This window comes from Vidua macroura, unplaced genomic scaffold, assembly GCF_024509145.1.
Source record: "Vidua macroura isolate BioBank_ID:100142 unplaced genomic scaffold, ASM2450914v1 whyUn_scaffold_175, whole genome shotgun sequence".
Classification (NCBI taxonomy): Eukaryota; Metazoa; Chordata; class Aves; order Passeriformes; family Viduidae; genus Vidua; species Vidua macroura.
Window position 1 is genome coordinate 63,463 of NW_026530563.1, and position 27,768 is coordinate 91,230.

The 27,768-nt window shown below is 51.9% G+C and overlaps 1 protein-coding gene across 1 annotated transcript; it reads left to right on the forward strand.

The window, feature by feature from the left end:
* The first annotated feature begins 1,247 nt into the window (after positions 1-1,247).
* IKZF4 (IKAROS family zinc finger 4) lies at positions 1,248-27,768 on the forward strand. The gene is made up of 8 exons (XM_053969315.1): positions 1,248-1,304; positions 8,703-8,756; positions 14,492-14,596; positions 18,185-18,283; positions 20,994-21,254; positions 23,062-23,229; positions 24,881-25,012; positions 27,506-27,768. The coding sequence occupies exons 2-8, from the start codon at positions 8,717-8,719 to the stop codon at positions 27,766-27,768; spliced, it is 1,068 nt and encodes a 355-aa protein (XP_053825290.1). The 5' UTR covers positions 1,248-1,304; positions 8,703-8,716.

Below are 27,768 nucleotides of genomic sequence, written 5' to 3' on the forward strand. Positions count from 1 at the left end.
AGGATTTTATGGACTCCAAAAGGATTTTATGGACCCCAAAGGGTTCTGGAGACACCAAAGATCTCTGCGGCCCCGAAGGGCTCTGCAGGTTCCTGCAGCTCGAAGGTCGGCGGGGTTTTATGGCCCCGGGGTTTTATGGCCCCGGGGTTTTATGGCCCCACACTTTTATGGCCCCACACTTTTATGGCCCCGGTTTTACACCCCGATGTGTGGAAAGTGCCTCCTGCCATAAAGATTTGGGAACTTTTATGGGATCGGTGCCTTCCTGGGGGCAGCGAGGGCGGCGTGGGATGGGGGATGGGGAATGGGGGGCACTTGTGGGACCCCCGATCCTATAGGGACCCCTGGGACCCCTGACCCTAAATAACCCCTGACCCTATAGGGACCCCTGGGGACCCCCGATCCTATAGGGACCCAATGACCCCATGGGACCCCCTGACCCCAAATAACCCCTGACCCTGTAGGGATTCCCTGACCCTATAGGAGCTTGTGACCCCAAATAACCCCCGACCCCAAATAACCCCTGACCCCAAATAACCCCTGACCCTATAAGGGTCCTGTGACCCTGTGTAAGCCCCTGACCCCAAATAACCCCCCGACCCCAAATAACCCCTGACCCTGTGGGACCCAATGATCCCGTTATTGATCCCGTTATCGGTCCTGTTATCGGTCCCGTTATCAATCCCGTTATCGATCCCCGTTATCGATCCCCCGTTATCGATCCCCGTTATCGATCCCCGTTATCAATCCCCATTATCAATCCCGTTATCAATCCCCGTTATCGATCCCCGTTATCAATCCCCATTATCAATCCCGTTATCGATCCCGTTATCGATCCCCGTTATCAATCTCCGTTATCAATTCCCGTTATCAATCCCGTTATCAATTCCCGTTATCAATTCCCGTTATCAATCCCGTTATCAATCCCGTTATCGATCCCGTTATCGATCCCCGCCCCATCGACGCGCTCGGCGCTCCCCGCTCGATTCTCTCGGCGCTCCTCCCCTCCCCGCTGCCCATCGACTCTCTCGGCGCTCCCTCCCTGCCCTGCCGGCCGCTCGATGCGCTCGGCGCGCGGCGCGGGGCTGGCGGGGCCGGAAGCGGCGGGGGGCGGGGGCCGGAAGTGGCGGGGGGCGGGGGGGGGCCCGGGGCCTCCTCAGGAGCCGCCGCCGCCGCCGCGCCCGGACCCCCCCCGGACCCCCCCCGGAGCCCCGGACCCCCCGGACCCCCCCGGACCCCCCCGGAGCCCCGGACCCCCCCCCCAGCCCCGGGGGGGGCCTCCCGAGCCCGCCGCGGCCCCGCCGGTGAGCGCGCGCGCCAAGGCCGCCTCCGGGGGGGGGCGCGGCCCCGCGGGGCCCGGGGGGGGGCGGGGGGGGGTCCCGGGGGGGGGGGGGGGGGCTGGGGGGGCTCCTCTGAGAGCCCCGGAGAGGCTCGGGGGGGTCTGGGGGGGCTCGGAATTCGGGGAGGGGTCCCTGACCCCCCCCGGGGGTCTCAGGGCGGGATTTGGGGGGGGGCTCCCCTTTTTGAGGGGGGGTCGCGCCCCCCGGGACCGGATTTTGGGGGGGGGGGCTGTTCTGACGGGGGGGGTCGCGCCCCCCGGGACCGGATTTTGGGGGGGGGGCTGTTCTGAGGGGGGGGTCGCGCCCCCCGGGACCGGATTTGGGGGGGGGGCTGTTCTGAGGGGGGGTCGCGCCCCCCGGGGCTCTCAGCGCTGGATTTGGGGGGGGGGTCGCGTCCCCTCAGGGGTTTTGGGGTGCTCGGAATTTGGGGGGGGTCCCTGACCCTCCCCGGGGGTCTCAGGGCCGGATTTGGGGGGGGTCCTATTGGGGGAGGGGTCTCTGTCCCTTTTGGGGGGGGCTCTGACTTTCGGGGGTCTCTGATTTTTGGGGTCTCTGATTTTTTTTGGGGGGGTCTTTTCCCTTTTGGGGTGTCCTGGATTTTTGGGGTCTCTGACTTTCGGGGTTTCTGATTTTTTTGGGGTTTCTCAATTTTGGGGTCTCTGAATTTTTTGGGGTCCCAGATTTTTAGGGTCTCTGACTTTTGGGGTCTCTGGATTTTGGGGTCTCTCATATTTTGGGGGGGGGCCCTGTCCCTTTTGGGGGGGGGCTCTGACTTTTGGGGTCTCTGATTTTTGGGGGTCTCTGATTTTTTGGGGTCTCTGTTCCTTTTAGGGCACCCTGGATTTTTGGGGTCTCTAGATTTTGGGGTTTCTAATTTTTGGGGTCTCTGATTTTTTTTTGGGGGGTCTTTTCCCTTTTGGGGTGTCCTGGATTTTTGGGGTCTCTGAGTTTTGGGGGGTCCCTGTCCCTTTTGGGGGGGGGCTCTGACTTTTGGGGTCTCAGATTTTGGGGGTCTGTGATTTTTTTGGGGGTCCTTTTCCCTTTTGGGGTGTCTTGGATTTTTGGGGTCTCTGAATTTGAGGGTCTCTGATTTTTTTGGGGGTCTCTGATTTTTTTGGGTTTCAATTTTGGGGTCTCTGATTTTTTTGGGGTCTCTGAATTTTGGGGTCCCGGATTTTTGGGGGTCCCTGTCCCTTTTAGGGCATCCTGGATTTTTGGGGTCTCAGATTTTGGGGTCTGTGATTTTTGGGGGTCCTTTTCCCTTTTGGGGTGTCCTGGATTTTTGGGGTCTGTGAATTTTTTTGGGTTTCTGATTTTGGGGTTTCTGAATTTTTTTGGGTCTCTGACTTTTGGGGTTTCTGATTTTTGGGGTCTCTGATTTTTTGGGGTCTCAGATTTTGGGGTTTCTGAATTTTGGGGTCTCTGAATTTCGGGGTTTCTCAATTTTGGGGGTCCGGGATTTTTGGGGTCTCTGAATTTTGGGGTCTCTGATTTTTTGGGGTCTCAGATTTTGGGGTCTCTGAATTTCGGGGTTTTTGATTTTTGGGGTTTCAGATTTTTTTTGGGTTTCTCAATTTTGGGGTCTCTGAATTTTGGGGTCTTTGATCTTTGGGGTTTCTCAATTTTGGGGTCCGGGATTTTTGGGGTCTCTGACTTTTGGGGTTTCTGATTTTGGGGTCTCTGATTTTGGGGTCTCTCCCTTTGGGGGGGTCCCGATTTTTGGGGTCTCCCCTGTGGGGTCAGGACCCCCCAAACCCTCTGAGGATTCCCCAATTCCAGGGGCTTTTTTTGGGATAATTGAATTTTTTTGGGGGGGGAATTTTGGGGAATTTTGGGGGGGGGGATCCCAACCTGGAATTTTCCAGCTGGAATCTCCCATTCCCAGGAATTTTGGGGGGGGGAAATTCCCCTCAAATCCCAAAATTCCCAAAAATTTTCCCCGCGGGGGGGGGGGGGGGGGCACAAAAAAAAAAACCCTGGAATTTTCCCCTTTGGATTTTTGGGAATTTTGGGGGATTTTGGGGAATTTTTGGGAATTTTGGGGGATTTTTGGGAATTTTGGGGGATTTTGGGGAATTTTTTGGGGGATTTTTGGGGGATTTTTGGGACTTTTCCACCTCCTGGAGGCTCCGGTCCCTGCGGAATTCCGGGGTTATCCCAGGGCAGGGGGGGGGGGGGGGATTTTTTTTTGGGGATCTCTTCCCGAGGGAGCTGCTCCAGTTTGGAATTAAAATTCAGAAATAAAAAAACCTGGAAAAAGCAGCAGGAGGCTCCTCCCGGGGTGGCCTGGGATTGGTTTTCCTGGGATTTATCCCAAAAAAAAACGGGATAAAGCAGCTGGAGGCTCATCCCAGAATTTCCTGGAATTGGTTTTCTGGTATTTCCTGGGATTTATCCCAAAAAAATCCGGGATAAAGCAGCTGGAGGCTCTTCCCAGAATGTCTTGGAATTGTTTTTTGTAGCTTTTCCTGGGATTTATCCCAAAAAAAGGAAAATAAAACCTGGGAAAAGCAGCTGGAGCCCCATCCCAGAATATTCTGGAATTGTTTTTTCCAGCTTTTCCCGGGATTTTTCCCAAAAAAAGGAAAATAAATCCTGGAAAAAGCAGCAGGAGCCTCTCCCAGAGTGTTCTGGAATTGGTTTTTGTAGCTTTTCCTGGGATTTATCCCCCAAAAAATCCCCCTGGATTTTCCTGGAATTGTTTTTCCTGGATTTATCCCAAAAAAAGGAAAATAAACCTGGGAAAAAGCAGCTGGAGCCCCATCCCAGAATATTCTGGAATTGTTTTTTCCAGCTTTTCCCGGGATTTATCCCAAAAAAATCCAGGATAAAGCAGCTGGAGGCTCCTCCCAGAATTTCCTGGAATTGTTTTTCCTGGGATTTATCCCAAAAAAAGGAAAATAAACCTGGGAAAAGCAGCTGGAGCTCGGTTGCAGAATATCCTGGAATTATTTTTTCTAACTTTTCCCGGGATTTATCCCAAAAAAATTCTGGAAAAAGCAGCTGGGAGCCCCATCCCAGAATATCCTGGAATTGTTTTTTCCAACTTTTCCCGGGATTTATCCCAAAAAAATTCCCTCAGAGCCCCATCCCAGCGTGCCCTGGGATTGGTTTTCTGGTATTTCCTGGGATTTATCCCAAAAAAAAATCCTGGATAAAGCAGCTGGAGGCTCCTCTTGGATTGGCCTGGAATTGTTTTTCCAACTTTTCCTGGGATTTATCCCAAAAAAATCCCCCAGGGCTTCATCCCAGAATGGCCTGGGATTGGTTTTTGTAGCTTTTCCCGGGATTTATCCTAAAAAAACCCAAAAATAATCCTGGAAAAGCAGCAGGAGGCTCCTCCCGGGGGTGGCCTGGGATTGGTTTTTCCTGGGATTTATCCCAAAAAATCCGGGATAAAGCAGCTGGAGGCTCTTCCCAGAATTTCCTGGAATTGGTTTTTGTAGCTTTTCCCGGGATTTATCCTAAAAAAAACCAAAAATAAACCTGGGAAAAGCAGCTGGAGCCTCTTCCCAGAGTGCCCTGGGATTGTTTTTCCAGCTTTTCCTGGGATTTATCCCAAAAAAATCCGGGATAAAGCAGCAGGAGGCTCCTCCCGGAGTGGCCTGGGATTGGTTTTTCCTGGGATTTATCCCAAAAAATCCTGGAAAAAGCAGCTGGAGCCTTGTCCCAGAATATTCTGGAATTGTTTTTTCCAGCTTTTCCCGGGATTTATCCCAAAAAAAATCCAGGATAAAGCAGCTGGAGGCTCATCCCAGAATATCCTGGAATTGTTTTTCCTGGGATTTATCCCAAAAAAATCCCCCAGAGCCTCTTCCCAGAATGTCTTGGAATTGGTTTTTCCAGCTTTTTCCGGGATTTATCCCAAAAAAAAGAAAATAAACCTGGAAAAAGCAGCAGGAGGCTCCTCTTGGAATGGCCTGGGATTGGTTTTTCCTGGGATTTATCCCAAAAAATCCGGGATAAAGCAGCTGGAGCCTCTTCCCAGAATATCCTGGGATTGTTTTTCCAGCTTTTTCCCGGGATTTATCCCAAAAAAATTCCTCCAGGGTTTCATCCCAGAATATCCTGGAATTGTTTTTCCAGTTTTTCCTGGGATTTATCCCAAAAAAAAGGAAAGAAATCCGGAAAAGCAGCAGGAGCCCCATTGCAAAGCCCTGACGGATTTGAAAGTGGGAAAGGGAAAAAAAAAAGGGAAAATCCCGGAATTCGGAGCCGGGGTTGGATCCGGGGATTCCCTGAGCTCATCCCGGAATTCCTGGGGATGGGGCCGGGGGGGGAGGGGGGAATTCCTGAGGGGTTGGGGGTTTGGGGATTTTGTTTGGGATTTTTGGGGTTTTTTTTGGGTTTTTTTTGGGGTTTCTTTTTGGGGTTTTTTATAGTTTTTATGGTTGGCTTTTTTTTGGGGTTTTTTGGGGGATTTTTGGGGGTTTTTTTTGGGTTTTTTTTGGTTTTTTTTTGGGTTTTTTGGGGTTTTATTGGGGGATTTTGGGGGTTTTTTTTGGGGATTTTTTTTTGTTTTTTTGTTGGGTTTTTTGGGGTTTTTTGGGGATTTTTAGGTTTTTTTGTTTTTTTTTTTTTTCTGGAGGGTTAGGTTATTTTGGCTTTTTTTCTGGGTTTCTTTGGGGATTTTTTTTGGGGTTTTTTTAGTTTTTTTTGGTTGGGTTTTTTGGGGTTTTTTGGGGTTTTATTGGGGGATTTTTGGGCTTTTTTTTTTGTTTTTTTTTTGTTTTTTTGTTTTCTTTGGGGTTTTTTTGGGGTTTTTTGGGGGTTTTTTTGGGGGGTTTTTTGGGTTTTTTTTTGGGGGGTTTTTTGGGGTTTTTTTGGGTTTTTTTTTTAGTTTTTTTTTGTTGGGTTTTTTTGGGGGGATTTTTTTGGTTTTTTTTTTTTTTTTTTTTTTCTGGGGGGTGTTTTAGGTTTTTGGGGTTTTTTGGGGGGGGTTTTGGGGCTTGATTTTTTGGCTTTTTTTCCCGTTTTTTTCCCTGGATTCAGGGCAGGGAGGACGGAGCTGCTCCAGTTGCAGAATTCCCGAGGGATCCCTGCCCTGCTTATCCCGGGAATTCCTCTGGGGAATTTTGCTTTTTTTGGAATTTTCCACTAAAAAAACCCAAAAAAACCCAAAAAAAAAACCCGGAACGAGCTCAGGGATGGGGGAATTTGGGGAAATTTGGGGGGGAATTTTGGGGAATTTTGGGAATTTTCAGCCCAATCCCAGCCCGGGAAGCTTCGGATTTTGGCAGAAATTTGGGAATTTTCTCCCGGATGTGGCTCCTGAGAGCTCCTGGCCTGGGAGCTTTGAGCTTTTCCAGGATTTTAAAAAAATCTGGGATTGAGGAATTCTGGATTTTCCTGCCCAGGGATTGAAGAATTCCCAATTTCCCTGGTTTTTATCCCACTGGGATTCAGGAATTCGGATTTTTCCTGGTTTTTTTTTCCCACTGAGATTGAGAAATTCTGATTTTTTTCCCAATTTTTTTCACACTGGGATTGAGGAATTCCAATTTTTCCTGGTTTTTATCCCACAGGGATTGAGAATTCCCAATTTTCCCTGCTTTTTTTTTCCCACAGGGATTGAAAAATTCCAATTTTCCCTGGTTTTATCCCACTGGGATTTAAGGAATTCAGATTTTCCCTGTTTTTTTATCCCACTGGGATTGAAAAATTCCAATTTTTCCTACCCAGGGATTGAGAATTCCCAATTTTTCCTGTTTTTTTTTTCCCACTGGGATTGAGGAATTCCAGAGCCTGGATAAAATTCCCGATTTTTTTAAAATCCTGGGATGGTTTTTTGCAGCCACAATTCTCCAAATTCCAAATGTCAGGGAATTCCTGGATTTTTCCTGAATTTTTCCTGAATTTTTCCTGAATTTTTCCTGGATTTTCCTGAATTTTTCCCATTTTTTTCCTGAATTTTCTGGTTTTTTCCCCATTTTTCCTGGATTTTCTGGGATTTTCCGGGATTTTTCCTGGATTTTTCCTGGATTTTCTGGGATTTTTCCCATTTTTTTGTCCCAGAATTCTGGGATTGTCCCTTAATCCCAAAAATCCCCCAAAAATCCCAGAATCCCCAAAAATCTCGAAACTCCAAGGAATCCCCAAAAAAAGCCCAAAAATTCAAAAAAAAATCCAAAAATATCCCAAAAAATCCCCAAAAAGTCCCCAAAACCCCCAAAAAATCCTAAAAAATCCCCCAAAAATTAAAAAAAAAATCAAAAAAAATTAAAAAATCCAAAAATCCCCCCAAAAAATCAGGGAAAAAAAAAAACCCCAAAATTCCCTAAAAATCAAAGAAACCCCAAAACCCCAAAAATGAAAAAAAAATCCCCCAAAAAATCCAAAATATCCCAAAACCCCCCCGGATTCCCGAGGGCTCCGCGGCCGTTTGGGATTTTCCGGAGTCTCTGCCCCAAATCCCAAATCCCGATTTCCCCGCAGGAATCCCCAGAGCCCGAGGGGTTTTTGGGATCCCAAGGGATTTTCCAGGATTTCCTGAGGAATTTTTCTGGATCCTGAGGGATTTTCTAGGATTTCCCGAGGGGTTTTTGGGATCCTGAAGGGATTTCTGGGATCCCAAGGGATTCCCCCGATCCCGAGGAATTTCTGGAGGGATTTTCGGGATTTCTGGGATCCTGAGGGATTTTCTGGGATCCTGCAAGGTTTTTCCTGGATCCTGAGGGATTTTTGGGATCATGAGGAATTTTCCAGGATTTCCCAAGGGATTTTCTGGGATTTCCTGAGGGATTTTTGGGATCCAGAGGGATTTCCAGAATTCCTGAGGGATTTCCGGGATCCCGAGGGGTTTTTGGGATCCTTGAGGGATTTCCAGGATTCCTGAGGGGTTTTGGGGATCCTAAGGAATTTTCGAGGATTTCCCGAGGGATTTTTCTGGATCCTGAGGGATTTTCTAGGATTTCCCGAGGGATTTCCTGAGGGATTTTTGGGATCCAGAGGGATTTTTGGGATCATGAGGAATTTTCCAGGATTTCCCAAGGGATTTTTGGGATTTCCCGAGGGATTTCCGGGATCCCGAGGGGTTTTTGGGATCCCGAGGGATTTTTGGGATCCCTGAGGAGTTTCCGGGATCCCTGAGGGATTTTTGGGATCCTAAGGAATTTTCCAGGATTTCCTGAGGAATTTTTCTGGATCCTGAGGGATTTTCCGGGATTTCCCGAGGGATTTCCTGGATCCTGAGGGATTTCCAGAATTCCCGAGGGATTTTTGGAACCCTGAGGGATTTTTGGGACCCTGAGGGATTTTTGGGATCCAGAGGGGTTTTTGGGATCCCGAGGGATTTCCGGGATCCCGAGGGATTTCCAGAATTCCCGAGGGATTTTGGGATCCCGAGGTTCCTCTCCGTTCCAGGCGGTTCCGGGGCCATGGACGTCGAGGATTGCAACGCGCGCTCCTTCCTCAGCGGTGAGCGGCGCCTCCCTGCAAATCCGGGAATTCCGGGAATTTCCCCCCATTTTCCCTGAATTTTTCCTGGGATTTCCCCCCATTTTCCTGCATTTCCCCCATTTTTTCCCTGGATTTTCCTGGGATTTCCCCCCATTTTCCTGAATTTCCTGGGATTTCTCCAAATTTTCCTGGAATTTCTGTGATTTCCCCCAATTTTTCCTGGATTTTCCTGAATTTCTCCCCATTTTTCCTGAATTTCCTGGGATTTTCCCCCCATTTTTCCTGGAATTTCTGTGATTTCCCCCACCCCAATATTCCCTGGAATTTCAGGAATTTCCCCCCAATTTTCCCTGGATTTCACTGAATTTCCCCCCATTTTTCCTTCATTTTTCCTGATTTTTTCCCATTTTTCCTGAATTTCCCCCGTTTTTCCTGCATTTTTCCTGGATTTCCTGGAATTTTCCCCCCATTTTCCTGGAATTTCTGTGATTTCCCCCAATTTTCCCTGGATTTCCCCCCATTTCTCCTGAATTTCCCTCATTTTTCCTGGATTTCCCTGGATTTTCTGGGATTTTCGCTGTTTTTCCTAAATTTCCCCCCATTTTTCCTGAATTTTTCCTGCATTTTCCTGGATTTTCCCCCATTTCTCCTGGATTTCCCCTGGATTTTCAGGAATTTCCCCCATTATTCCAGAATTCCCCCTCATTTTTCCTGGATTTTTCTGAATTTTTCCTGGATTTTCTGGGACTTTCCCACATTTATCCAGATTTTCTCCATTTTTCATGGATTTTTCCTGAATTTCCCCCATTTTTCCTGGATTTTCCTGTAGTTTTCCCCATTTTTTTCCCATTTTTCCCATTTTTTCCCCATTTTTTCCTGTTTTTTTTTTTTTTGGAATCCCAGGCAATCCTGAGGAATTTGGATGATCCATCCCCAAAATCCCAATTTTTGTGGGGTTTTATCCCAATTTCCAAGCAGCTGCAGCAGAAATTCCCCGAATTTTTCCACCTTTTCCTGCAACTTCCAGAGGTTCAGGGCTGGAAAATCCCCAGGGAATTTTCCTGGGGGGGGAAAAAATCAGGAATTGGGGGAAAAATGGGAATTGAGGGGGAAAAAATGGGAATTTTGGAGGGAAAAAATGGGAATTGGGGGGGGGGGGGGGATGGGAAACTGGGGGGGAAAAACCGGGAATGGGAGGGGAAAATTGGGAATTGGGGGTGAAAAAAAATGGGAATTGGGGGAAAAATGGGAATTGAGGGGAAAAAAAATGGGAATTAGGGGTGGAAAATCGGGAAATTGAGGGGGAAATGGGAATTGGGGAGGAAAAAAATGGGAATTATGGGGGAAATTGAGAAGTGGGAGGGAAAAAAAACGGGAATTAAGGGGGAAAAATGGGAAATGGTGGGGGGGAAATGGGAATTGAGGGGGAGAAATTGGGAATTGGGGGGGGGGAAATGGGAATTGGGGGGAAAAAAATGGGAATGGGGGGAAAAATGGGAATTCTGGGGGAAAGTGGGAATTGGGGGTGTGAAAAAAAGGGAATTAGGGGAGGAAAAATGGGAATTCTGGGGAAAAATGGGGAATTATAGGGGGGGGAATTGGGAAATTGAGGGGGAAAAATGGGGAATTCGGGGGGGAAAATGGGAACGGGGGGGGAAAATTGGGAATGGGAGGGAGGAAAAAACGGGAATTGGGGGAAAAATGGGAATTGGGGGGAAAAAAACAGGAATTGTGGAGGGAAAAATGGGAATTTGGGGGTGGAGGAGTGGGAATTGAGGGGGAAAAATCGGGAATTGGGGGGGAAAAATGGGAATTGGGGGTGGAAAATTGGGAAATTGAGGGGGAAAAGTGGGAAATGAGGGGGAAAAATGGGAATGGGGGGAGGGAACGGGAATACTGGGGGAAAGTGGGAATTGGGGGGTGTGAAACCGGGAATTAGGGGGAGAAAAAAATGGGAATTGAGGGGGGGGGAAAAAAAGGAACTGGGGGAAAAAATCGGATTTGAGGGGGGAAAAAATCAGGAATTGGGGGGGAAAAACAGGAATTGAGGGGAAAATCTGGGAACTGGGGGGGGGAAATCAGGAATTGTGGAGGGGAAAAATGGGAATTTGGGGGTGGGGGAGTGGGAATTGAGGGGGAAAAAGCGGGAATTGGGGGAAAAATGGGAATTGGGGGGTGGAAAAATTGGGAAATTGAGGGGGAAAAGTGGGAATGAGGGGGGAAATTGGGAATTGGGGGGGGGGGGAAACCGGGAATTGGGGGGGAAAAATGGGAATTGAGGGGGGGAAAAAAAGGAACTGGGGGAAAAAATCAGGAACTGGGGGGGGAAAAAACCGGGAATGGGGGGGGAAAACCGGGGAATTGGGGGGGGGAAAAACCGGGAATGGGGGGGGGGGGAAACCGGGAGAATGGGGGGGGAAAACCGGGAATTGGGGGCCCGAGGGTGGGAAATTCCCGCTTGGATCGGGGCTGGAATTTCCAGGAGGGGCGGGGGGAATGGTTCAAATTCCTTCCTGGCAGGAGGGAGGGAGGGAGAGAATGAGATCCAGGAAAATTCCATGAGGGAGAAGCTTGGAATGTTCCCAGGGAAGCTTGGAATGTTCCCAGGGCCGGGCTGGAATTGCCCCGCAGGGATTGGGGGAGGAGGGGGGAGGAGGGGAAGGGAATTTTCCGCCTTTGGAATCATCCCGGGGCGGCTCATCCCGAAAAAACGGGGCTGGAGCCGAATTCCTGGAGGGGGGAGGGAGCCCCGGGATCCATCCCAAATCTTCCTAATTCCCTGGATCCACCCCAAATCCCAAATTCCGAGTCCATCCCAGCTCCTTGTGAATTCCCTGGATCCACCCCAAATCCTCCCCGAGGCCCTGGTCCATCCCAAATTCTCTGGGTCCATCCCAAATCCCAAATTCCCTGGGTCCATCCCAAATCCCAAATTCTCTGGGTCCATCCCAAATCCTCCCTGGGCCCCCTGGATCCACCCCAAATCCCAAATTCCGAGTCCATCCCAGCTCCCTTGTGATTCCCTGGATCCATCCCAAATCCTCCCCGGGCCCCTGGATCCATCCCAAATTCCCTGGATCCATCCCAAATCCCAAATTTCCTGAATCCATCCCGGGTCTTTCTGATTCCCTGGATCCATCCCCAAATCCTTTCCCGAGCCCCAAATCCCAAATTCCCTGGATCCATCCCAAATCCTCCCCGAGCCCCTGGATCCATCCCAAATCCCAAATTCCCTGAGTCCATCCCAATTCCCTGGATCCATCCCCGGCTCCGTTCCCACATTCCCACCCCTCTCCCATTCCCGGCTCCGTTCCCACTCCCCAAATTTTGGGAATGTCCCATTTCCCATCCCCATCCCGCTAAAAATCCGGGATCTGGCTGAAATCCGGGATCCCAGCAAACCCCAGAGCTCCTGCTCCCATTCCCAAATTCCCACATTCCCAAATTCCCCAAATCCCACGTTCCTGAATTCCCACACCCCTCCCTCTCCCATTCCCAGTTCCCAGATTTTGGGAATTCCACGTTTCCCATCCCGGTCCCAGTAAAATTTGGGATCCTGCTCTGGCTCCCTTCCCACGTTCCCGAATTCCCAAATCCCCACATTCCCGAATCCCCACGTTCCCACCCCTCTCCCTCTGCCATTCCTGGTGCAATTCCCAGTTCCTGCTTTTGGTCAGGACCAATCCCACTGAAATCTGGGATCCTGCTCCCATTCCCTCCTCCCTTCCCACATTCCCCAATTCCCACATTCCCACCCCTCCCCCTCCTCTTCCTGCCCTTTCCCTGGGACAATTCCCGGCCTCCATTCCCAGTTCCTGACTTTTAGGATGTCCCATTTTTCCCTGAAAAACCCTGGGATCCCTCTAAACCCTGGATCCCACTGAATTCCTGGAATCCCAGTGAATTCCTGGCTCCCTCCCTCTCTCCCTCCTCCCTTTCCCACATTCCCACATTCCCACATTCCAATTCCTCCTCCCCTGCCTCATTCCCAGCTCCTCCCGGGGGCAATTCCCAATGGAATTTTCACTCCCTGCCTTTTGGGAATGTTCCATTTTTCCCTAAAAAATCCTGGAATCCCACTGAACCTGGGATCCCGCTGAAATCCAGGATCCCACTGAACCCTGGGATCCCGCTGAAATCCAGGATCCCACGCTCGCCCTGAGCCATTCCCACATTCCCATCCCTCCCCCTCCTCTTCCTCCCCTTTCCCCGGAGCAATTCCCGGCTCCATTCCCACTCCCTGCCTTTTGGGAATGCTCCATTTGTCTCTGAAAAAACCTGGAATCCCACTAAACCCTGGATCCCAGTGAATTCCCTAAACCCTGGATCCCAGTGAATTCCTGGAATCCCACGGAATTCCTGGCTCCCTCCCTCTCTCCCTCCTCCCTTTCCCACATTCCCACATTCCAATTCCTCCTCTCCTGCCTCATTCCCAGCTCTTCCCGGCTCCATTCCCACTCCCTGACTTTTAGGATGTCCCATTTTTCCCTGAAAAACCCTGGAATCCCACTAAACCCTGGAATCCCAGTGAATTCCTGGCTCCCTCCCTCTCTCCCTCCTCCCTTTCCCACATTCCCACATTCCCACATTCCCACATTCCTCCTCCCTGCCTCATTCCCAGCTCCTCCCGGGGGCAATTTCCACTCCCTGCCTTTTGGGAATGTCCCATTTTTCCCTGAAAAACCCTGGATTCCACTAAAACCCTGGAATCCCACTGAAATCCCACTGAAATCCCGAATCCCACTGAAATCCTGGAATCCCACTAAACCCTGGATCCCACTGAAATCCCGGAATCCCAGTGAAATCCTGAATCCCACTGAAATCCTGGAATCCCAGTGAAATCCCAAATCCCACTGAAATCCCACAGAAATCCTGGATCCACTGAAACCCCAGAATCCCACTAAAACCCTGGAATCCCACTAAACCCTGGGATCCCAGTGAAATCCCAGAATCCCAGTGAAACCCTGGATCCCACAGAAGTCCCGGAATCCCAGTGAAATCCCGAATCCCACTGAAATCCCACTAAAACCCTGGAATCCCACTGAAATCTTGGATCCCACAGAAATCCCGGAATTTCAGTGAAACCCTGCAATCCCACTAAAACCCTGGAATCCACTAAACCCTGGGATCCCAGTGAAATCCCAAATCCCAGTGAAATCACACAGAAATCCTGGATCCCACTGAAATCCCAGAATTCCACTAAAACCCTGGAATCCCACTAAAATCCTGAATCCCACAGAAATCCCACTGAAACCCTGGAATCCCACTAAACCCTGGGATCCCACTAAAATCCTGAATCCCACTGAAATCCCACTGAAACCCTGGAATCCCACTAAACCCTGGGATCCCACTAAAATCCTGAATCCCACTGAAATCCCACTAAAACCCTGGAATCCCACTGAAATCCTGGATCCCACTAAACCCTGGGATCCCAGTGAAATCCCAAATCCCAGTGAGATCCCAAATCCCAGTGAAATCCCAAATCCCGCTGAAATCCCAGATCCCAGTGAAATCCCAAATCCCGCTGAAATCCCAGATCCCAGTGAAATCCCAAATCCCAGTGAAATCCCAAATCCCAGTGAAATCCCAGATCCCAGTGAAATCCCAGATCCCAGTGACATCCCAAATCCCGCTGAAATCCCAGATCCCGCTGATCCCCGGCTCCGTCCCTCTCCCTCCTCCCTCCCCACGTTCCCATCCCTGCTCCTGCCCTCCCTCTGCCATTCCTGAGCTGGATTTTCCCTGGATTCCAGGAATCTGCTCTTCCTGGAAGGTGAGCGGCGCCCCGCGCCCCGCCGGGATCCCGCGCTGCTTCCCGGGAATCCCGATCCAGGGATCCGCGGGATTCCCCCCGCAAGGTACGGCCCCAAAAAAACCGGGAAAATCCAAAAAAAAAATCCCAAAAAAAAAAAAAATCCAACTCCCGCCCTGTGGGAAACAAAAAAAAAAAAAAAAAAGGGATGGGAAGGGATTTCAGGAATTCCCGGCTGGAATGAGGGAGGAGGGAAAAAGCGGGAGAGCTTTGGCCACTCCCCGGGGTGGGATTTGGGGATTTAGGGATTTGGGAGGAGCCGGAGATTCCCGGAGCGCCTCCGGGATTTGGGGATTTGGGGCTGCTGGAATTGTCGGGCTCGGGAGCGGAGCTGGGAGCGGGATGAGGCTCCAGGAGATTCCCAAAGGTCGGTCCCGGGGATTTTTTGGGGTTTTGTTTTTTTTGGGGTGGGGGGTTTGGGATTTGTCTCTGGAATAGGCAGAGATGGGATTTAGGGATCCTGGAATTTCCTTTTTCCATGGGAAAATCCCTTTGGGGTCGGATCTGAGCCGGGTGGGGTCGGGAGGAGGCTCCGGGATCATCCCAAAGGTCGGTCCCGGGGGTTTTTTTGGGGTTTTTTTGGGATATTTGGGGTTTGGGATTTGCCTCTGGAAGGATTTGGGGACTCTGGAATTCCCTGTCCCGGGAGGGGAATTCCCACGGAGCCGGGTGGGGTCGGGAGGAGGCTCCGGGATCATCCCAAGGGTCGGTCCCGGGGATTTTGGGGGTTTTTGGGGTTTTTGGGATTTGCCTCTGGAATAGGCAGAGATGGGATTTGGGGATCCTGGAATGGGATTTGGGGATCCTGGAATGGGATTTGGGGATCCTGGAATTCCCCGTTTTTCCGTGGGAGTTGGATCTGAGCCCGGTGGGATCCGGACACAGAGCCGGGATCATCCCAAGGGTCACTCTGGTCCCATCCCAAGGGATTTGGGATTTTGGGATTTGCCCCTGGAACAGCTCTGGAAGGGATTTAGGGATCCTGGAATGGGATTTAGGGACTCCGGAATTTCCTTTTTCCATGGGAAAATCCCTTTGGGGTCAGATCGGAGCCGGGTGGGGTCGGGAGGAGGCTCCGGGATCATCCCAAAGGTCGTTCCGGGGGATTTTTGGGATTTTTGGGGTATTTGGGATTTGCCCCTGGAATAGGCAGAGATGGGATTTGGGGATCCGGGAATTCCCTTGCCAGGATACAGGAGTCAGATCCAGCTCCAGGGGGAAAGGTGGGAATTCTGGAGAGGAAAAAAATTGGGAATTTTGGATGGGACATTTAAGGATCCTGGAGAGGGAATTTGGGAATTCTGGAGGTGAATTTAGGGATCCTGGAGAGGAGAAATTTGGGAATTCTGGAGGTGAATTTAGGGATCCTGGAGAGGAGAAATTTGGGAATTCTGGAGGGGGATTTGGGGATCCTGGAGAGGAGAATTTGGGAATTTGGGAGAGGAGAAATTTGGGGAACCTGGAGAGGGAATTTGGGAATCCTGGAGGGGGATTTGGGGATATTTAGGGATAATTCTGGAGAGGGGAATTTGAGGATCCTGCAGAGAGAATTTGGGAATTTTGGAATTCCCAAACTGGGCAAAGCCTGACCCCTGAAAAAAATCCCAATTTTTCCTGGGGATTCTCCCCTGGAATATCCGGAATTTCCAGGCCTGGCCCCCCCGGCTCCCCCGGGATCAACATTCCCAACATTCCCCAGGAGTGGGAACGGCTCCTGCCGGCCTTTCCCAGGCTTTTCCTGGGAAATTTGGGAATTTTCCAAAACCCCCCCTCTCCTCCTCCCCCCCCTCGGGAGAGTTTGGGAATGTTTGGGAAACTCCCAGGGAGATTTTCCCGGGAGTTTTTGCCAGGCCAAAAATTCCAGCTGGGCCGGAAAAGTTTGGAAATCTCATTCCCAGCTGCTCCAGGGGGAATTTTCCATCCCAAAATTCCGGCTGTTCCCACGGAAGGAGGAGTTGGGGATGGGGGAGGGGGGTGGGGAGGGAATATGGGGGGGGAGATTTGGGATTTTGGGATCAGAATTTGGGATTGGGGAAAGGAAATTTGGGATCAGAATTTGGGATTTGGGGGAGGAGGGAATTTGGGATCAGAATTTGGGATTGGGGGAAATTTGGGATCAGAATTTGGGATTTGGGGGAGGAGGGAATTTGGGATCCGAATTTGGAATGGGAGAGGAGATTTGGGATTGGGTGTGGGGGAGGGAATTTGGGATCAGAATTTGGGATTGGGGGAATTTGGGATTGGGGAAAGGAAATTTGGGATGGGGGAATTTGGGACTGGGGGAGGGAATTTGGGATCAGAATTTGGGATTGGGGGAAAATTTGGGATGGGGGGAGGGAATTTGGGATGGAGGAGGGGAGTGGGGGAGGAAATACAGGGGGGAATTTGGGATTTGGGGAATTTGGGATGGGGGGATTTGGGATCAGAATTTGGAATGGGGGAGGAAATTTGGGATGAGGGGAATCAGGGACTGGGGGGGGAAATTTGGGATTGGGGGAAATTTGGGATGGAGAAAGAAAATTTGGGATGGGGGAATTTGGGATTGAGAGTGGAGATTTGGGATTGGGTGCGGGGGGGAATTTGGGATCAGAATTTGGGATGGGGGGAAATTTGGGATTGGGGGGGTTGAGATTTGGGATGGGGGAGGAAATTTGGGAATTCCAGATCCTGGGCAAGGGGCCTAGAGCAGGGGGGATCCCTGGGGAGTTGGGATCCCTCTGGATCATCGGGATGGGGTTTGGGATTGGGAATGGGAACAAATCCCAGCCCCATCCCAAATCCAGAGGGAGGAAATTTGGGATTGGGAATGGGGGGGGGATTCCCATATCTGGGGGAATTTCCCTCTGGAATTTCCCTCTGGAATAAAATCTCAGTCCCAGCCCCTTCCCAAATCCAGGTGTGGGAATGGGGGGAATTCCCAAATCTGGGATTGGGAATGGGGGAAATTCCCAGATCCAAGTAGGGGTTTGGGATTGGAAATTCCCAGAATTCCCAAATCTGGGGGAGGTTTGGGATCAGGAATTGGGGAAATTCTCAAATCTGGGATTGGGAATGGGGGGAAATTCCCAAATCTGGGATCGAGAATGGGGTGAAATTCCCAAATCTGGGATTGGGAATGGGGAAAATTCCCAAATCTGGGATCAGGAATGGGGGGGGTGGGGGGGGGGTCCCAAATCCAGGGGGAGGTTTGGGATCAAGAATGGGGAAAATTCTGAAATCTGGGATCAGGAATGGGGTGAAATTCCCAAATCTGGGATCAAAAATGGGGGGAATTCCCAAATCTGGGATCGGGAATGGGGAAATTCCCAAATCTGGGATTGGGAATGGGGGGAAATTCCCAAATCTGGGATCAGGAATGGGGAAATTCCCAAATCTGGGGTCGGGAATGGGGAAATTCCCAAATCTGGGGTTGGGAATGGGGAAATTCCCAAATCTGGGGTTGGGAATGGGGAAATTCCCAAATCTGGGGTTGGGAATGGGGAAATTCCCAAATCTGGGGTCGGGAATGGGAGAATTCCCAAATCTGGCCGAGGCTTTGGGATCGGGATTGGGGCAGCCCCAGCCCGGAGCAGCAGGGGGGGCTCAGGCTGGGAATTCCCGGGATCCATCCCGAGCCCCTTCCCGTTTTCCCAAGGCCGTGGGGATTCCCCCCTGGAGCAGGAATTCCGCTCGGCCGTGGGGGGAGGGGCAGCCCGGAGCCCCCCCAGCCCCCGCTCGTCCCCGCGCTCCCCCGGTGAGTATTCCTGAATTCCCTAAAGATCCCCGGAATATCCCCAGAGTATTCCCAAAATATTCCCAAAAGATCCACTAAATATTCCCAAAAGATTTCCAAAATATCCCCAGAATATTCCCAAAGTATCCCCAAAATGTTCCCAGATGATTCCCAAAATATCCCTGGAATATTCCCAAAATATCCCCAGAATATTCCCAGAACATCCCTAAAAGTCCCCAAAAGATTCCCAAAATATCCACTAAATATTCCCAAAACATTCCCAGAATATCCCCAGAATAATCCCAGAATATCTCCAGAATATTCCCAAAATAATCCCAGAATATTTCCAAAATATCCCCAGAATATCCACAAAACATTCCCAGAATATCCCCTGAATATTCCCAGATTATTCCAAAAATATTCCCAGAATATTCCCAGAATTCCCGGCAGGAATTGCAGCTCCCTCTCCCCAGGGTTTTGATTGCCAAGGGAAAAGGAGGGAAAGAGAAATCCGGGATTGGGATCGATCCCAAAATCCGAGATTGGGGTGGGATCAATCCCAAACTCCAGGATTTCAATCCCAAATTCTGAGATTTTGATGGGATCAATCCCAAACTCAAGGATTGGGATCAATCCCAAATTCTGGGGTTGGGATGGGATCAATCCCAAATTCTGGGATTGGGATCAGTCCCAAACTGGGGTTGGAGTGGGATAAATCCCAAACTGGGATTGGGATCTATCCCAAAATCTGGGATTGGAGTGGGATCAATCCCAAATTCTGGGATTTCAATCCCAAACTCTGGATTTGGGATCAATCCCAAACTGGGGTTGGAGTGGGATCAATCCCAAATTCTGGGATTTCAATCCCAAATTCTGGGGTTGGGATGGGATCAATCCCAAACTCCGGGATTGAAATGGGATAACTCCCAAACCCTGGGATTCCTGGAGCAGAAACCCCCGGAATTCGCTGGGAATTCGCTGGGAATTCTCTCCCATCCCTCATTTTTACCCCACATTTTTCCTGGAGCCCCCCTGGAATCTCTGGAATTTCAGCATTCCAAAGGGTGAGGCCCCTTCCCAAATCCTCTGGAATGTGGAAAACTCTTGGAATTCCCCCCAGTCCCTCCTTTTTTATCTCCTGTTTGTCCTGGAAAACACCTGGAAAACTCCGGGAGCTCTGGAATCTCAGCATTCCAAGGGAATGTGGGAAAATCCTCTGGAATGTGGGAGAACACCGGGAATTCTCCCCAGCCCCTCCTTTTTTATCTCATTTTTGTCCTGGAAAACTCCCGGGAGCTTTGGAATCTCGGCATTCCAAAGGGTGGCACCTCTGGGATTCCAAGGAAATGTGGGAAAAGCCCCGGGAATTCTCTGGGAATTCTCTGGGAATTCGCTCCCAGCCCTCTTTATTTTCCTCCTTTTTGTCCTGGAAGAGCCGCGGGAGCTCTGGAATCTCGGCATTCCCGAGGGCGGCTCCGCAGGAACGCGGGACAATCCCTCTGGAATGCGACCCCTCCCGAATTCCCGGGAATTCCCAGATTCCCGAGGGAGGGAGGAGAAACTCCGGGAACAACCCGGAGGGAATGAGGGGAGAGAAGGCGGGGGAGGGGGAAAAATTCCCTAAAAAATGTCGGAAGGATCCCGGGAGGGGCAGCGGAGCCGGGAATTGCCGCTGGAATTGCCGGGAGCGGCGGGGGAGGGGGAGGATCCCGGACACAATTCCAGGAAAAGCTGCGGGGGAGGAATCCCAGCCCCGATTCCCAAATCCCTTCCTGGATTCCCAAATCCCAGAATCCCTCCACAAATCCTGGCCCCGATTCCCAAATCCCTTCCTGGATTCCCTTCCTTGATTCCTTTTCCCAAACCCCTCTCCCCATCCCAATTTCCCTCTTATCCCATTTTCCCCAATGTCCCCCTCTCCCCATCCCATTTTCCCCATTTCCACTCTCCTGATCCCATTTTCCCCCAATTTCCCCTCTCCCCATCCCATTTCTCCCCATTCCCCCCCTCTCCCCACCCCCTTTTCCCGTTCCCCCTGGAGCTGACCCCCTTTCCCGGGCCGTCCCAATTTCCCCTCTCCTGATCCCATTTTCCCCTCTCCTGATCCCATTTCTCCCCATTTCCCCCTCTCCCCACCCCATTTCCCCCATTTTTCCCACCCCATTTCCCCATTTCCCCCTCTCCTGATCCCATTTCCCCCCATTTCCCCTCTCCCCATCCCATTTCCCCCTCTCCCCACCCCATTTCCCCATTCCCCCCATTTTCCCACCCCATTTCCCCCAGAGCTGACCCCCTTTCCCGGGCCATCCCATTTTTCCCTCTCCTGATCCATTTCCCCTCTCCCCACCCCATTCCCCCCATTTTTCCCACCCCATTTCCCCATTTGCCCCATTTTCCCACCCCATTTCCCCCATTTTCCCCACCCCATTTCCCCATTCCCCCATTTTCCCCACCCCATTTCCCCATCCCCCCATTTTCCCCACCCCATTCCCCCCATTTTTCCCACCCCATTCCCCATTCCCCCCATTTTTCCCACCCCATTTCCCCATTTTCCCCATTTTCCCACCCCATTTCCCCCATTTTCCCCACCCCATTTCCCCATTCCCCCCATTTTTCCCACCCCATTTCCCCATTCCCCCATTTTTCCCACCCCATTCCCCCATTTTTCCCACCCCATTTCCCCATTTCCCCATTTCCCCCGGAGCTGAGCCCCTTCCCGGGTCCGTTCCAGCCAACTCCATCAAGGTGGAGATGTCGTCGGACGAGGAGTGTCCGGGCCGGGCGCTGTCGCAGGGGGAGCGGGAGGCGCTGCCCGAGGATTCGCTGCCGGAGCCTTTCCCGGAGCAATTCCCGGAGCAATTCCCGGAGCCCTTCCCGGAGCCGCACTCGCCGGGCGGGATCCGCCTCCCCAACGGGAAACTCAAGTGCGACGTCTGCGGGATGGTCTGCATCGGCCCCAACGTGCTCATGGTGCACAAGCGCAGCCACACCGGTGAGGAGACGGGGAGAAAATGGGGAAAAAACGGGAAAAAATGGGAAAAAACAGGGAGAAAATGGGGGAATATTGGGAAAAAACGGGGAAAAAAAGGGGAATTCTGGAGCTGGATGTGTGTGGGATGGGCAGCATCAGCCCCAACGTGCTCATGGTGCACAAGCGCAGCCACACCGGTGAGGAGACGGGGAGAAAATGGGGGAAAATGGGGAAAAACAGGGAGAAATGGGGAAAAACGGGGGAAAAATGGGAATTCTGGGGTGTAGGATTGGGGATTTGGGAATTCTGGAGTGTGGGATGGGTGGCATCAGCCCCAACGTGCTCATGGTGCACAAGCGCAGCCACAGCGGTGAGGAAACGGGGGAAAATGGGGAAAAAACGGAAAAAATGGGAAAAAAAGTGGAAAAATGGGAAAAAACGGGGGAAAAAACGGGGGAAAAATGGGAATTCTGGAGCTGGATGTGTGTGGGATTTGCGGCATCGGCCCCAACGTGCTCATGGTGCACAAGCGCAGCCACACCGGTGAGGAAACGGGGAAAACGGGGAAAAAATGGGAAAAAGTGGGGGGGAAATGGGAAAAAATGGGGAAAAATGGGAAAAAATGGGGAAAAAATGGGGAAAAAATGGGGGAAAATGGGAAAAACCGGGGAGAATTCTGGAATTCCCATTGGGATTTCGGGGTTTTCCAGGAGAACGACCCTTCCAGTGCCAGCAGTGCGGGGCCAGGATTGGGATTTGGGTTTTTGGGATCCATTCCCATGGGAATTTTGGGGTTTTCCAGGAGAACGACCCTGACAGTGCCAGCAGTGCGGGGTCAGGATTGGGATTTGGGTTTTTGGGATGCATTCCCATGGGAATTTTGGGGTTTTCCAGGAGAACGACCCTTCCAGTGCCAGCAGTGCGGGGTCAGGATTGGGATTTGGGTTTTTGGGATCCATTCCCATGGGAATTTTGGGGTTTTCCAGGAGAACGACCCTGACAGTGCCAGCAGTGCGGGGTCGGGATCAGGGTCAGGGATTTTTGGGATGCATTCCCATTGGGATTTTGGGGTTTTCCAGGAGAACGACCCTTCCAGTGCCAGCAGTGCGGGGCCAGGATTGGGATTTGGGTTTTTTGGGATCCATTCCAATGGGAATTTTGGGGTTTTGGGGTTTTCCAGGATTAGGATTTGGGTTTTTTGGGATGCATTCCCATGGGAATTTTGGGGTTTTCCAGGAGAACGACCCTTCCAGTGCCAGCAGTGCGGGGCCAGGATTGGGATTTGGGTTTTTGGGATGCATTCCCATGGGAATTTTGGGGTTTTCCAGGAGAACGACCCTTCCAGTGCCAGCAGTGCGGGGTCAGGATCAGGGTCAGGGATTTTTGGGAATGGTTCCCATGGGAATTTTGGGGTTTTCCAGGAGAACGACCCTTCCAGTGCCAGCAGTGCGGGGTCAGGATTGGGATTGGGGTTTTTTGGGATGCATTCCCATGGGAATTTTGGGGTTTTGGGGTTTTCCAGGATTAGGATTTGGGTTTTTTGGGATGCATTCCCATGGGAATTTTGGGGTTTTCCAGGAGAACGACCCTTCCAGTGCCAGCAGTGCGGGGCCAGGATCAGGGTCAGGGTTTTTTGGGATGCATTCCCATGGGAATTTTGGGGTTTTGGGGTTTTCCAGGATTAGGATTTGGGTTTTTTGGGATGCATTCCCATTGGGATTTTGGGGTTTTCCAGGAGAACGACCCTTCCAGTGCCAGCAGTGCGGGGTCAGGATTGGGATTTGGGTTTTTTGGGATGCATTCCCATGGGAATTTTGGGGTTTTCCAGGAGAACGACCCTTCCAGTGCCAGCAGTGCGGCGCCTCCTTCACGCAGAAGGGGAACCTGCTGCGCCACATCAAGCTGCACTCGGGGGAGAAGCCCTTCAAGTGCCCCTTCTGCTCCTACGCCTGCCGGCGCCGCGACGCCCTCAGCGGGCACCTGCGCACCCATTCCGGTGGGAACGGCGGCCACGCCGGAACGGGGCCGGGAATGCTGGGAACGGGGTGGGAATGGGGTCGGGAATGGGGTCGGGAATGCCGGGAATGGGGTCGGGAATAGGCTGGGAATGGTGGGAATGGGGTGGGAATGGGGTCGGGAATGCTGGGAATGGGGTGGGAATGCCGGGAATGGGGTGGGAATAGGCTGGGAACGGGGTGGGAATGCTGGGAATGGGGTCGGGAATGTTGGGAATGGGGTCGGGAATGGGGTCGGGAATGGGGCCGGGAATGCTGGGAATGGGGTGGGAATGCTGGGAACGGGGTGGGAATGGGGTCGGGAATGTTGGGAATGGGGTCGGGAATGGGGTGGGAATGCTGGGAATGGTGGGAATGGGGTCGGGAATGGGGTCGGGAATGCCGGGAACGGGGTCGGGAATGCCGGGAACGGGGTTGGGAATGCCGGGAATGGGGTGGGAATTGGTGGGAATGGGGTTGGGAATGGGGTCGGGAATGGGGTCGGGAATGCCGGGAATGGGGTCGGGAATGCTGAGAACGGGGTCGGGAATGCCGGGAACGGGATTGGGAATGCCGGGAATGGGGTGGGAATTGGTGGGAATGGGGTCAGGAATGCCGGAAATGGAGTCAGGAATGGGCTGAGAATGGGGTGGGAATGTCGGGAATGGGGTCAGGAATGGTGGGAATGGGTCGGGAATGTTGGGAATGGTGGCAATGGGTCAGGAATGGGGTGGGAATGTTGGGAATGGCGGGAATGGGTTGGGACTGCCGGGAATGAGGTCGGGAATGGGCTGGGAATGGGGTGGGAATGTCGGGAATGGGGTCAGGAATGGTGGGAATGGGGTTAGGAGTGGGCTGGGAATGGGGTCAGGAATGGTGGGAATGTTGGGAATGGGGTCGGGAATGGGTTGGGGATGTGCTGAGAATGGTGGGAATGGGGTCAGGCACGTCGGGAATGGGTTGGGAATGTCAGGAATGGGGTGGGAAGAGGTCCCAGTGCTGCTCCAGCAGGGATTTTGGGGTTGTTGGGGTTTTGAGGGGAATTCTTGGGTTTTCCAGAGGTTCTGCCAAGGGTGGGCACAGTGGGAAATGGGAGAGAGGGAGGGAGAATCCTAAAGCAATCCAATTCCCCATATCCAATATCCCAAATCCCCATTCCATGTCCTTTCCCAGTCTCCTCACCCATGGTGGGCAAGCCCTACAAGTGCAGCTCGTACTGGGACATATCCCAAATCCCACATCCCAAATCCCAGATCCTGATCCCAGATCCTGATCCCACGTCCGTTCCCTGTTATTCCCAGTCTCCTCGCCCGTGGTGGGCAAGCCCTACAAGTGCAGCTCGTACTGGGACATATCCCAGATCCCAAATCCAGATTCCCAAATCCCAGATCCAGATCCCAAATCCCACATCCCAAATCCCACATCCCAGATCCCACATCCCAGATCCCAAATCCCACATCCTGATTTCCAAATCGCACATCCCAAATCCCAGATCCCAGATCCTGATCCCACATCCATTCCCGTTACCCGCAGTCTCCTCGCCCGTGGTGGGCAAGCCCTACAAGTGCAGCTCGTACTGGGACATATCCCAAATCCCAAATCCAGATTCCAGATCCCAGATCCTGATCCCACGTCCGTTCCCGTTATCCCCAGTCTCCTCACCTGTGGTGGGCAAGCCCTACAAGTGCAGCTCGTGCGGCCGCAGCTACAAGCAGCAGAGCAGCCTGGAGGAGCACCGGGAGCGCTGCCACGGCTTCCTGCACCGGGAGAGCCCCGCGCGGACAGGTGGGGCTGGGGCCCGGCAAAGTCCGGGCAAAACCGGGGAAATCCTGGGAAAACATCCCGGAGAAATCCTGGAGAGATCCCGGAAAAATCCTGGAGAGATCCTGGAGAGATCCCAGGAAAATCCCAGGAAAATCCTGGAGAGGTCCCGGAAAAATCCCGGAGAAATCCTGGAGAGATCCCAGAGAAATCCTGGAGAGATCCCGGAAAAATCCCGGAAAAATCCTGGAGAGATCCCGGAGAAATCCCAGGAAAATCCCAGAAAACTCCCGGGAAAATCCTGGAGAGATCCCGGAGAAATCCTGGAAAAATCCCAGGAAAATCCCAGAGAAATCCCGGGAAAATCCCAGGAAAATCCTGGAGAAATCTCAGGGAAATCCTGGAAATATCCCAGAAATATCCTGGGAAAATCCTGGAGAGATCCCAGGAAAATCCCGGAGAAATCCCAGAGAAATCCCGGGAAAATCCCAGGAAAATCCCAGAGAAATCCTGGGAAAATCCCAGAGAAATCCCAGGAAAATCCTGGAGAAATCTCAGGGAAATCCTGGAAATATCCCAGAAATATCCTGGGAAAATCCTGGAGAGATCCAGAAAATCCCGGAGAAATCACAGAGAAATCCCAGGAAATCCTGGAAAAATCCCCCAGAAATCCCACAGAAATCCCAGAAAACCCTGGGAAAATCCTGGAGAAATCACACAAAAATCCCGGAAAAAGTCCTGAAGAAATCGTGGAGAAATCCCAGGAAAATACCGAGAAATCCCGGGAAATCCTGGGAAAATCCCAGAAATATCCCACGGAAATCCCAGAAAAATCCTGGAGAAATCCCAGAAAAAATCCTGGAAAAATTATGGAGAAATCACGGAAAAATCCCAGGAAAATCCAGGGAAATCACAGAAAAATCCTGGGAAAATCCCAGAAATATCCCAAGGAAATCCTGGAAGAATCCCAGAAAAGTCCTGGAAAAATCCCAGATTCCAAATCCCCAGGGGACAGGAAATGGGGTGGGAATGGGATCCCAAATCCATAGAAAAAACTGTTTGGATTGTGATCCCAAATCCATGGAAAAAAGGGTTGGGAATGTGATCCCAAATCCATGGGAAAGGTTGGAATGAGGGAATGTGATCCCAAATCCCTGGAAGAGGGCTGGGAAGTTTTGGGATCGTGTTCCCAGTGCCGCAAGTCGACGTCCCCACAGCAGATCCCAAATCCCTGATCCAAACCCCCATTCCCAGAATTCCCGCAGCCTTTTCCAGCCTCGGGAGCTGCGGGAAGGCAGAATTTTCCCGGGAAAAAGCCAAAATCTGGGCATTCCCGGGAATTTCGGACACCCCAGAACCACTGGGATATTTGGGATCGGGCCGTTTCAGAGCGGGATTTTTGGGAATGTTCCCATTTGGGATTCCCAGGATCAGGGGCTGTTTCAGAGCGGGATTTTTGGGAATATTCCAAATTGGAATTCCCAGGATCAGGGCCCATTTCAGAGCAGGATTTTCGGGAGCGGGGAACATTCCTAATTGGGATTTTTGGATGCAGGGGCCATTCCCAAGCAGGATTTCCGGGATCAGTGACCATTCCCGACCAGGATTTTTTTAGGATCAGGGGCTATTTCAGACCAGGATTTTTAGGCTTAGGGCCCATTCCCGAGCAGGATTTTCAGGCTCAGTGACCATCCCCGGTCGGGATTTTTTAGGATCAGTGACCATTCCCAACCGGGATTTTTAGGATCAGGGCCCATTCCCAACCAGGATTTCCAGGATCACTGACCATTTCAGACGAGGATTTTTAAGCTCAGTGACCATTCCCGACCAGGATGTTTTAGGATCAGTGACCATCCCCGGTCGGGATTTTTTAGAATCAATGACCATTCCTGACCGGGATTTTTAAGCTCAGTGACCACCCCCGGTGGGGATTTTTAGGCTCAGTGACCATTCCTGACCGGGATTTTTAGGCTCAGTGACCATTCCTGACCGGGATTTTTAGGCTCAGTGACCATTCCTGACCGGGATTTTTAAGCTCAGTGACCACCCCCAGTGGGGATTTTTAGGCTCAGTGACCATTCCCGACCGGGATTTTTAGGCTCAGTGACCATCCCCGAGCAGGATTTTTTAGGCTCGGTGCCCACTCCCGACCGGCATTTCCAGGCTCGGTGCCCACTCCCGAGCAGGATTTCCGGATCAGTGACCATTCCCGACCGGAATCCCCCAGCTCAGGCCCCATCCCCAGCCGCTTTCCGCGGGGCCATGGCGGGGCTGGCGGAACGCTCGCAGGCCTGAAGCCGCCTCCTCTCCCCCCCTCACCGCGGCAGGAGCGGGCCCCGCTGGAAGCAGGAGGGATCCGGGAGCGGCTGCCGGCGCCGCGGGGACACGCACGGGGTAAGCTCGGGCTCCGGCAGCCGCTCCCAGGGGCCCTCCCAGCCCGCAGCTCCCGTCCCGCCCCGCTCATCCCGGGATTTTTTTTTTTTTTTTTTTTTTTTTTCCTTTGTTTGCGTTCTGCAGGAGAGGAAATCCGGGAGCTGGACATGGTGCCCGAGGCGTTGCTGCACCCTGAGCGCCCCACCTTCATCGAGCGCCTGGCAGGCAGCTTCACCAAGAGGAAACGCTCCACGCCGCAGAAATTTGTGGGTAAGGAAAAGATGGAAAAGGTGGAAAAGATGGAAAAATTCCCTCGGCGGGAAGTGAGGGGCGGCCTCAGGGATGGCCGGGTGTGGGGGGGGGAGCGGCGCGGGAAGGGGAGTCCCCTCACAAAGGCCTCAGATTAA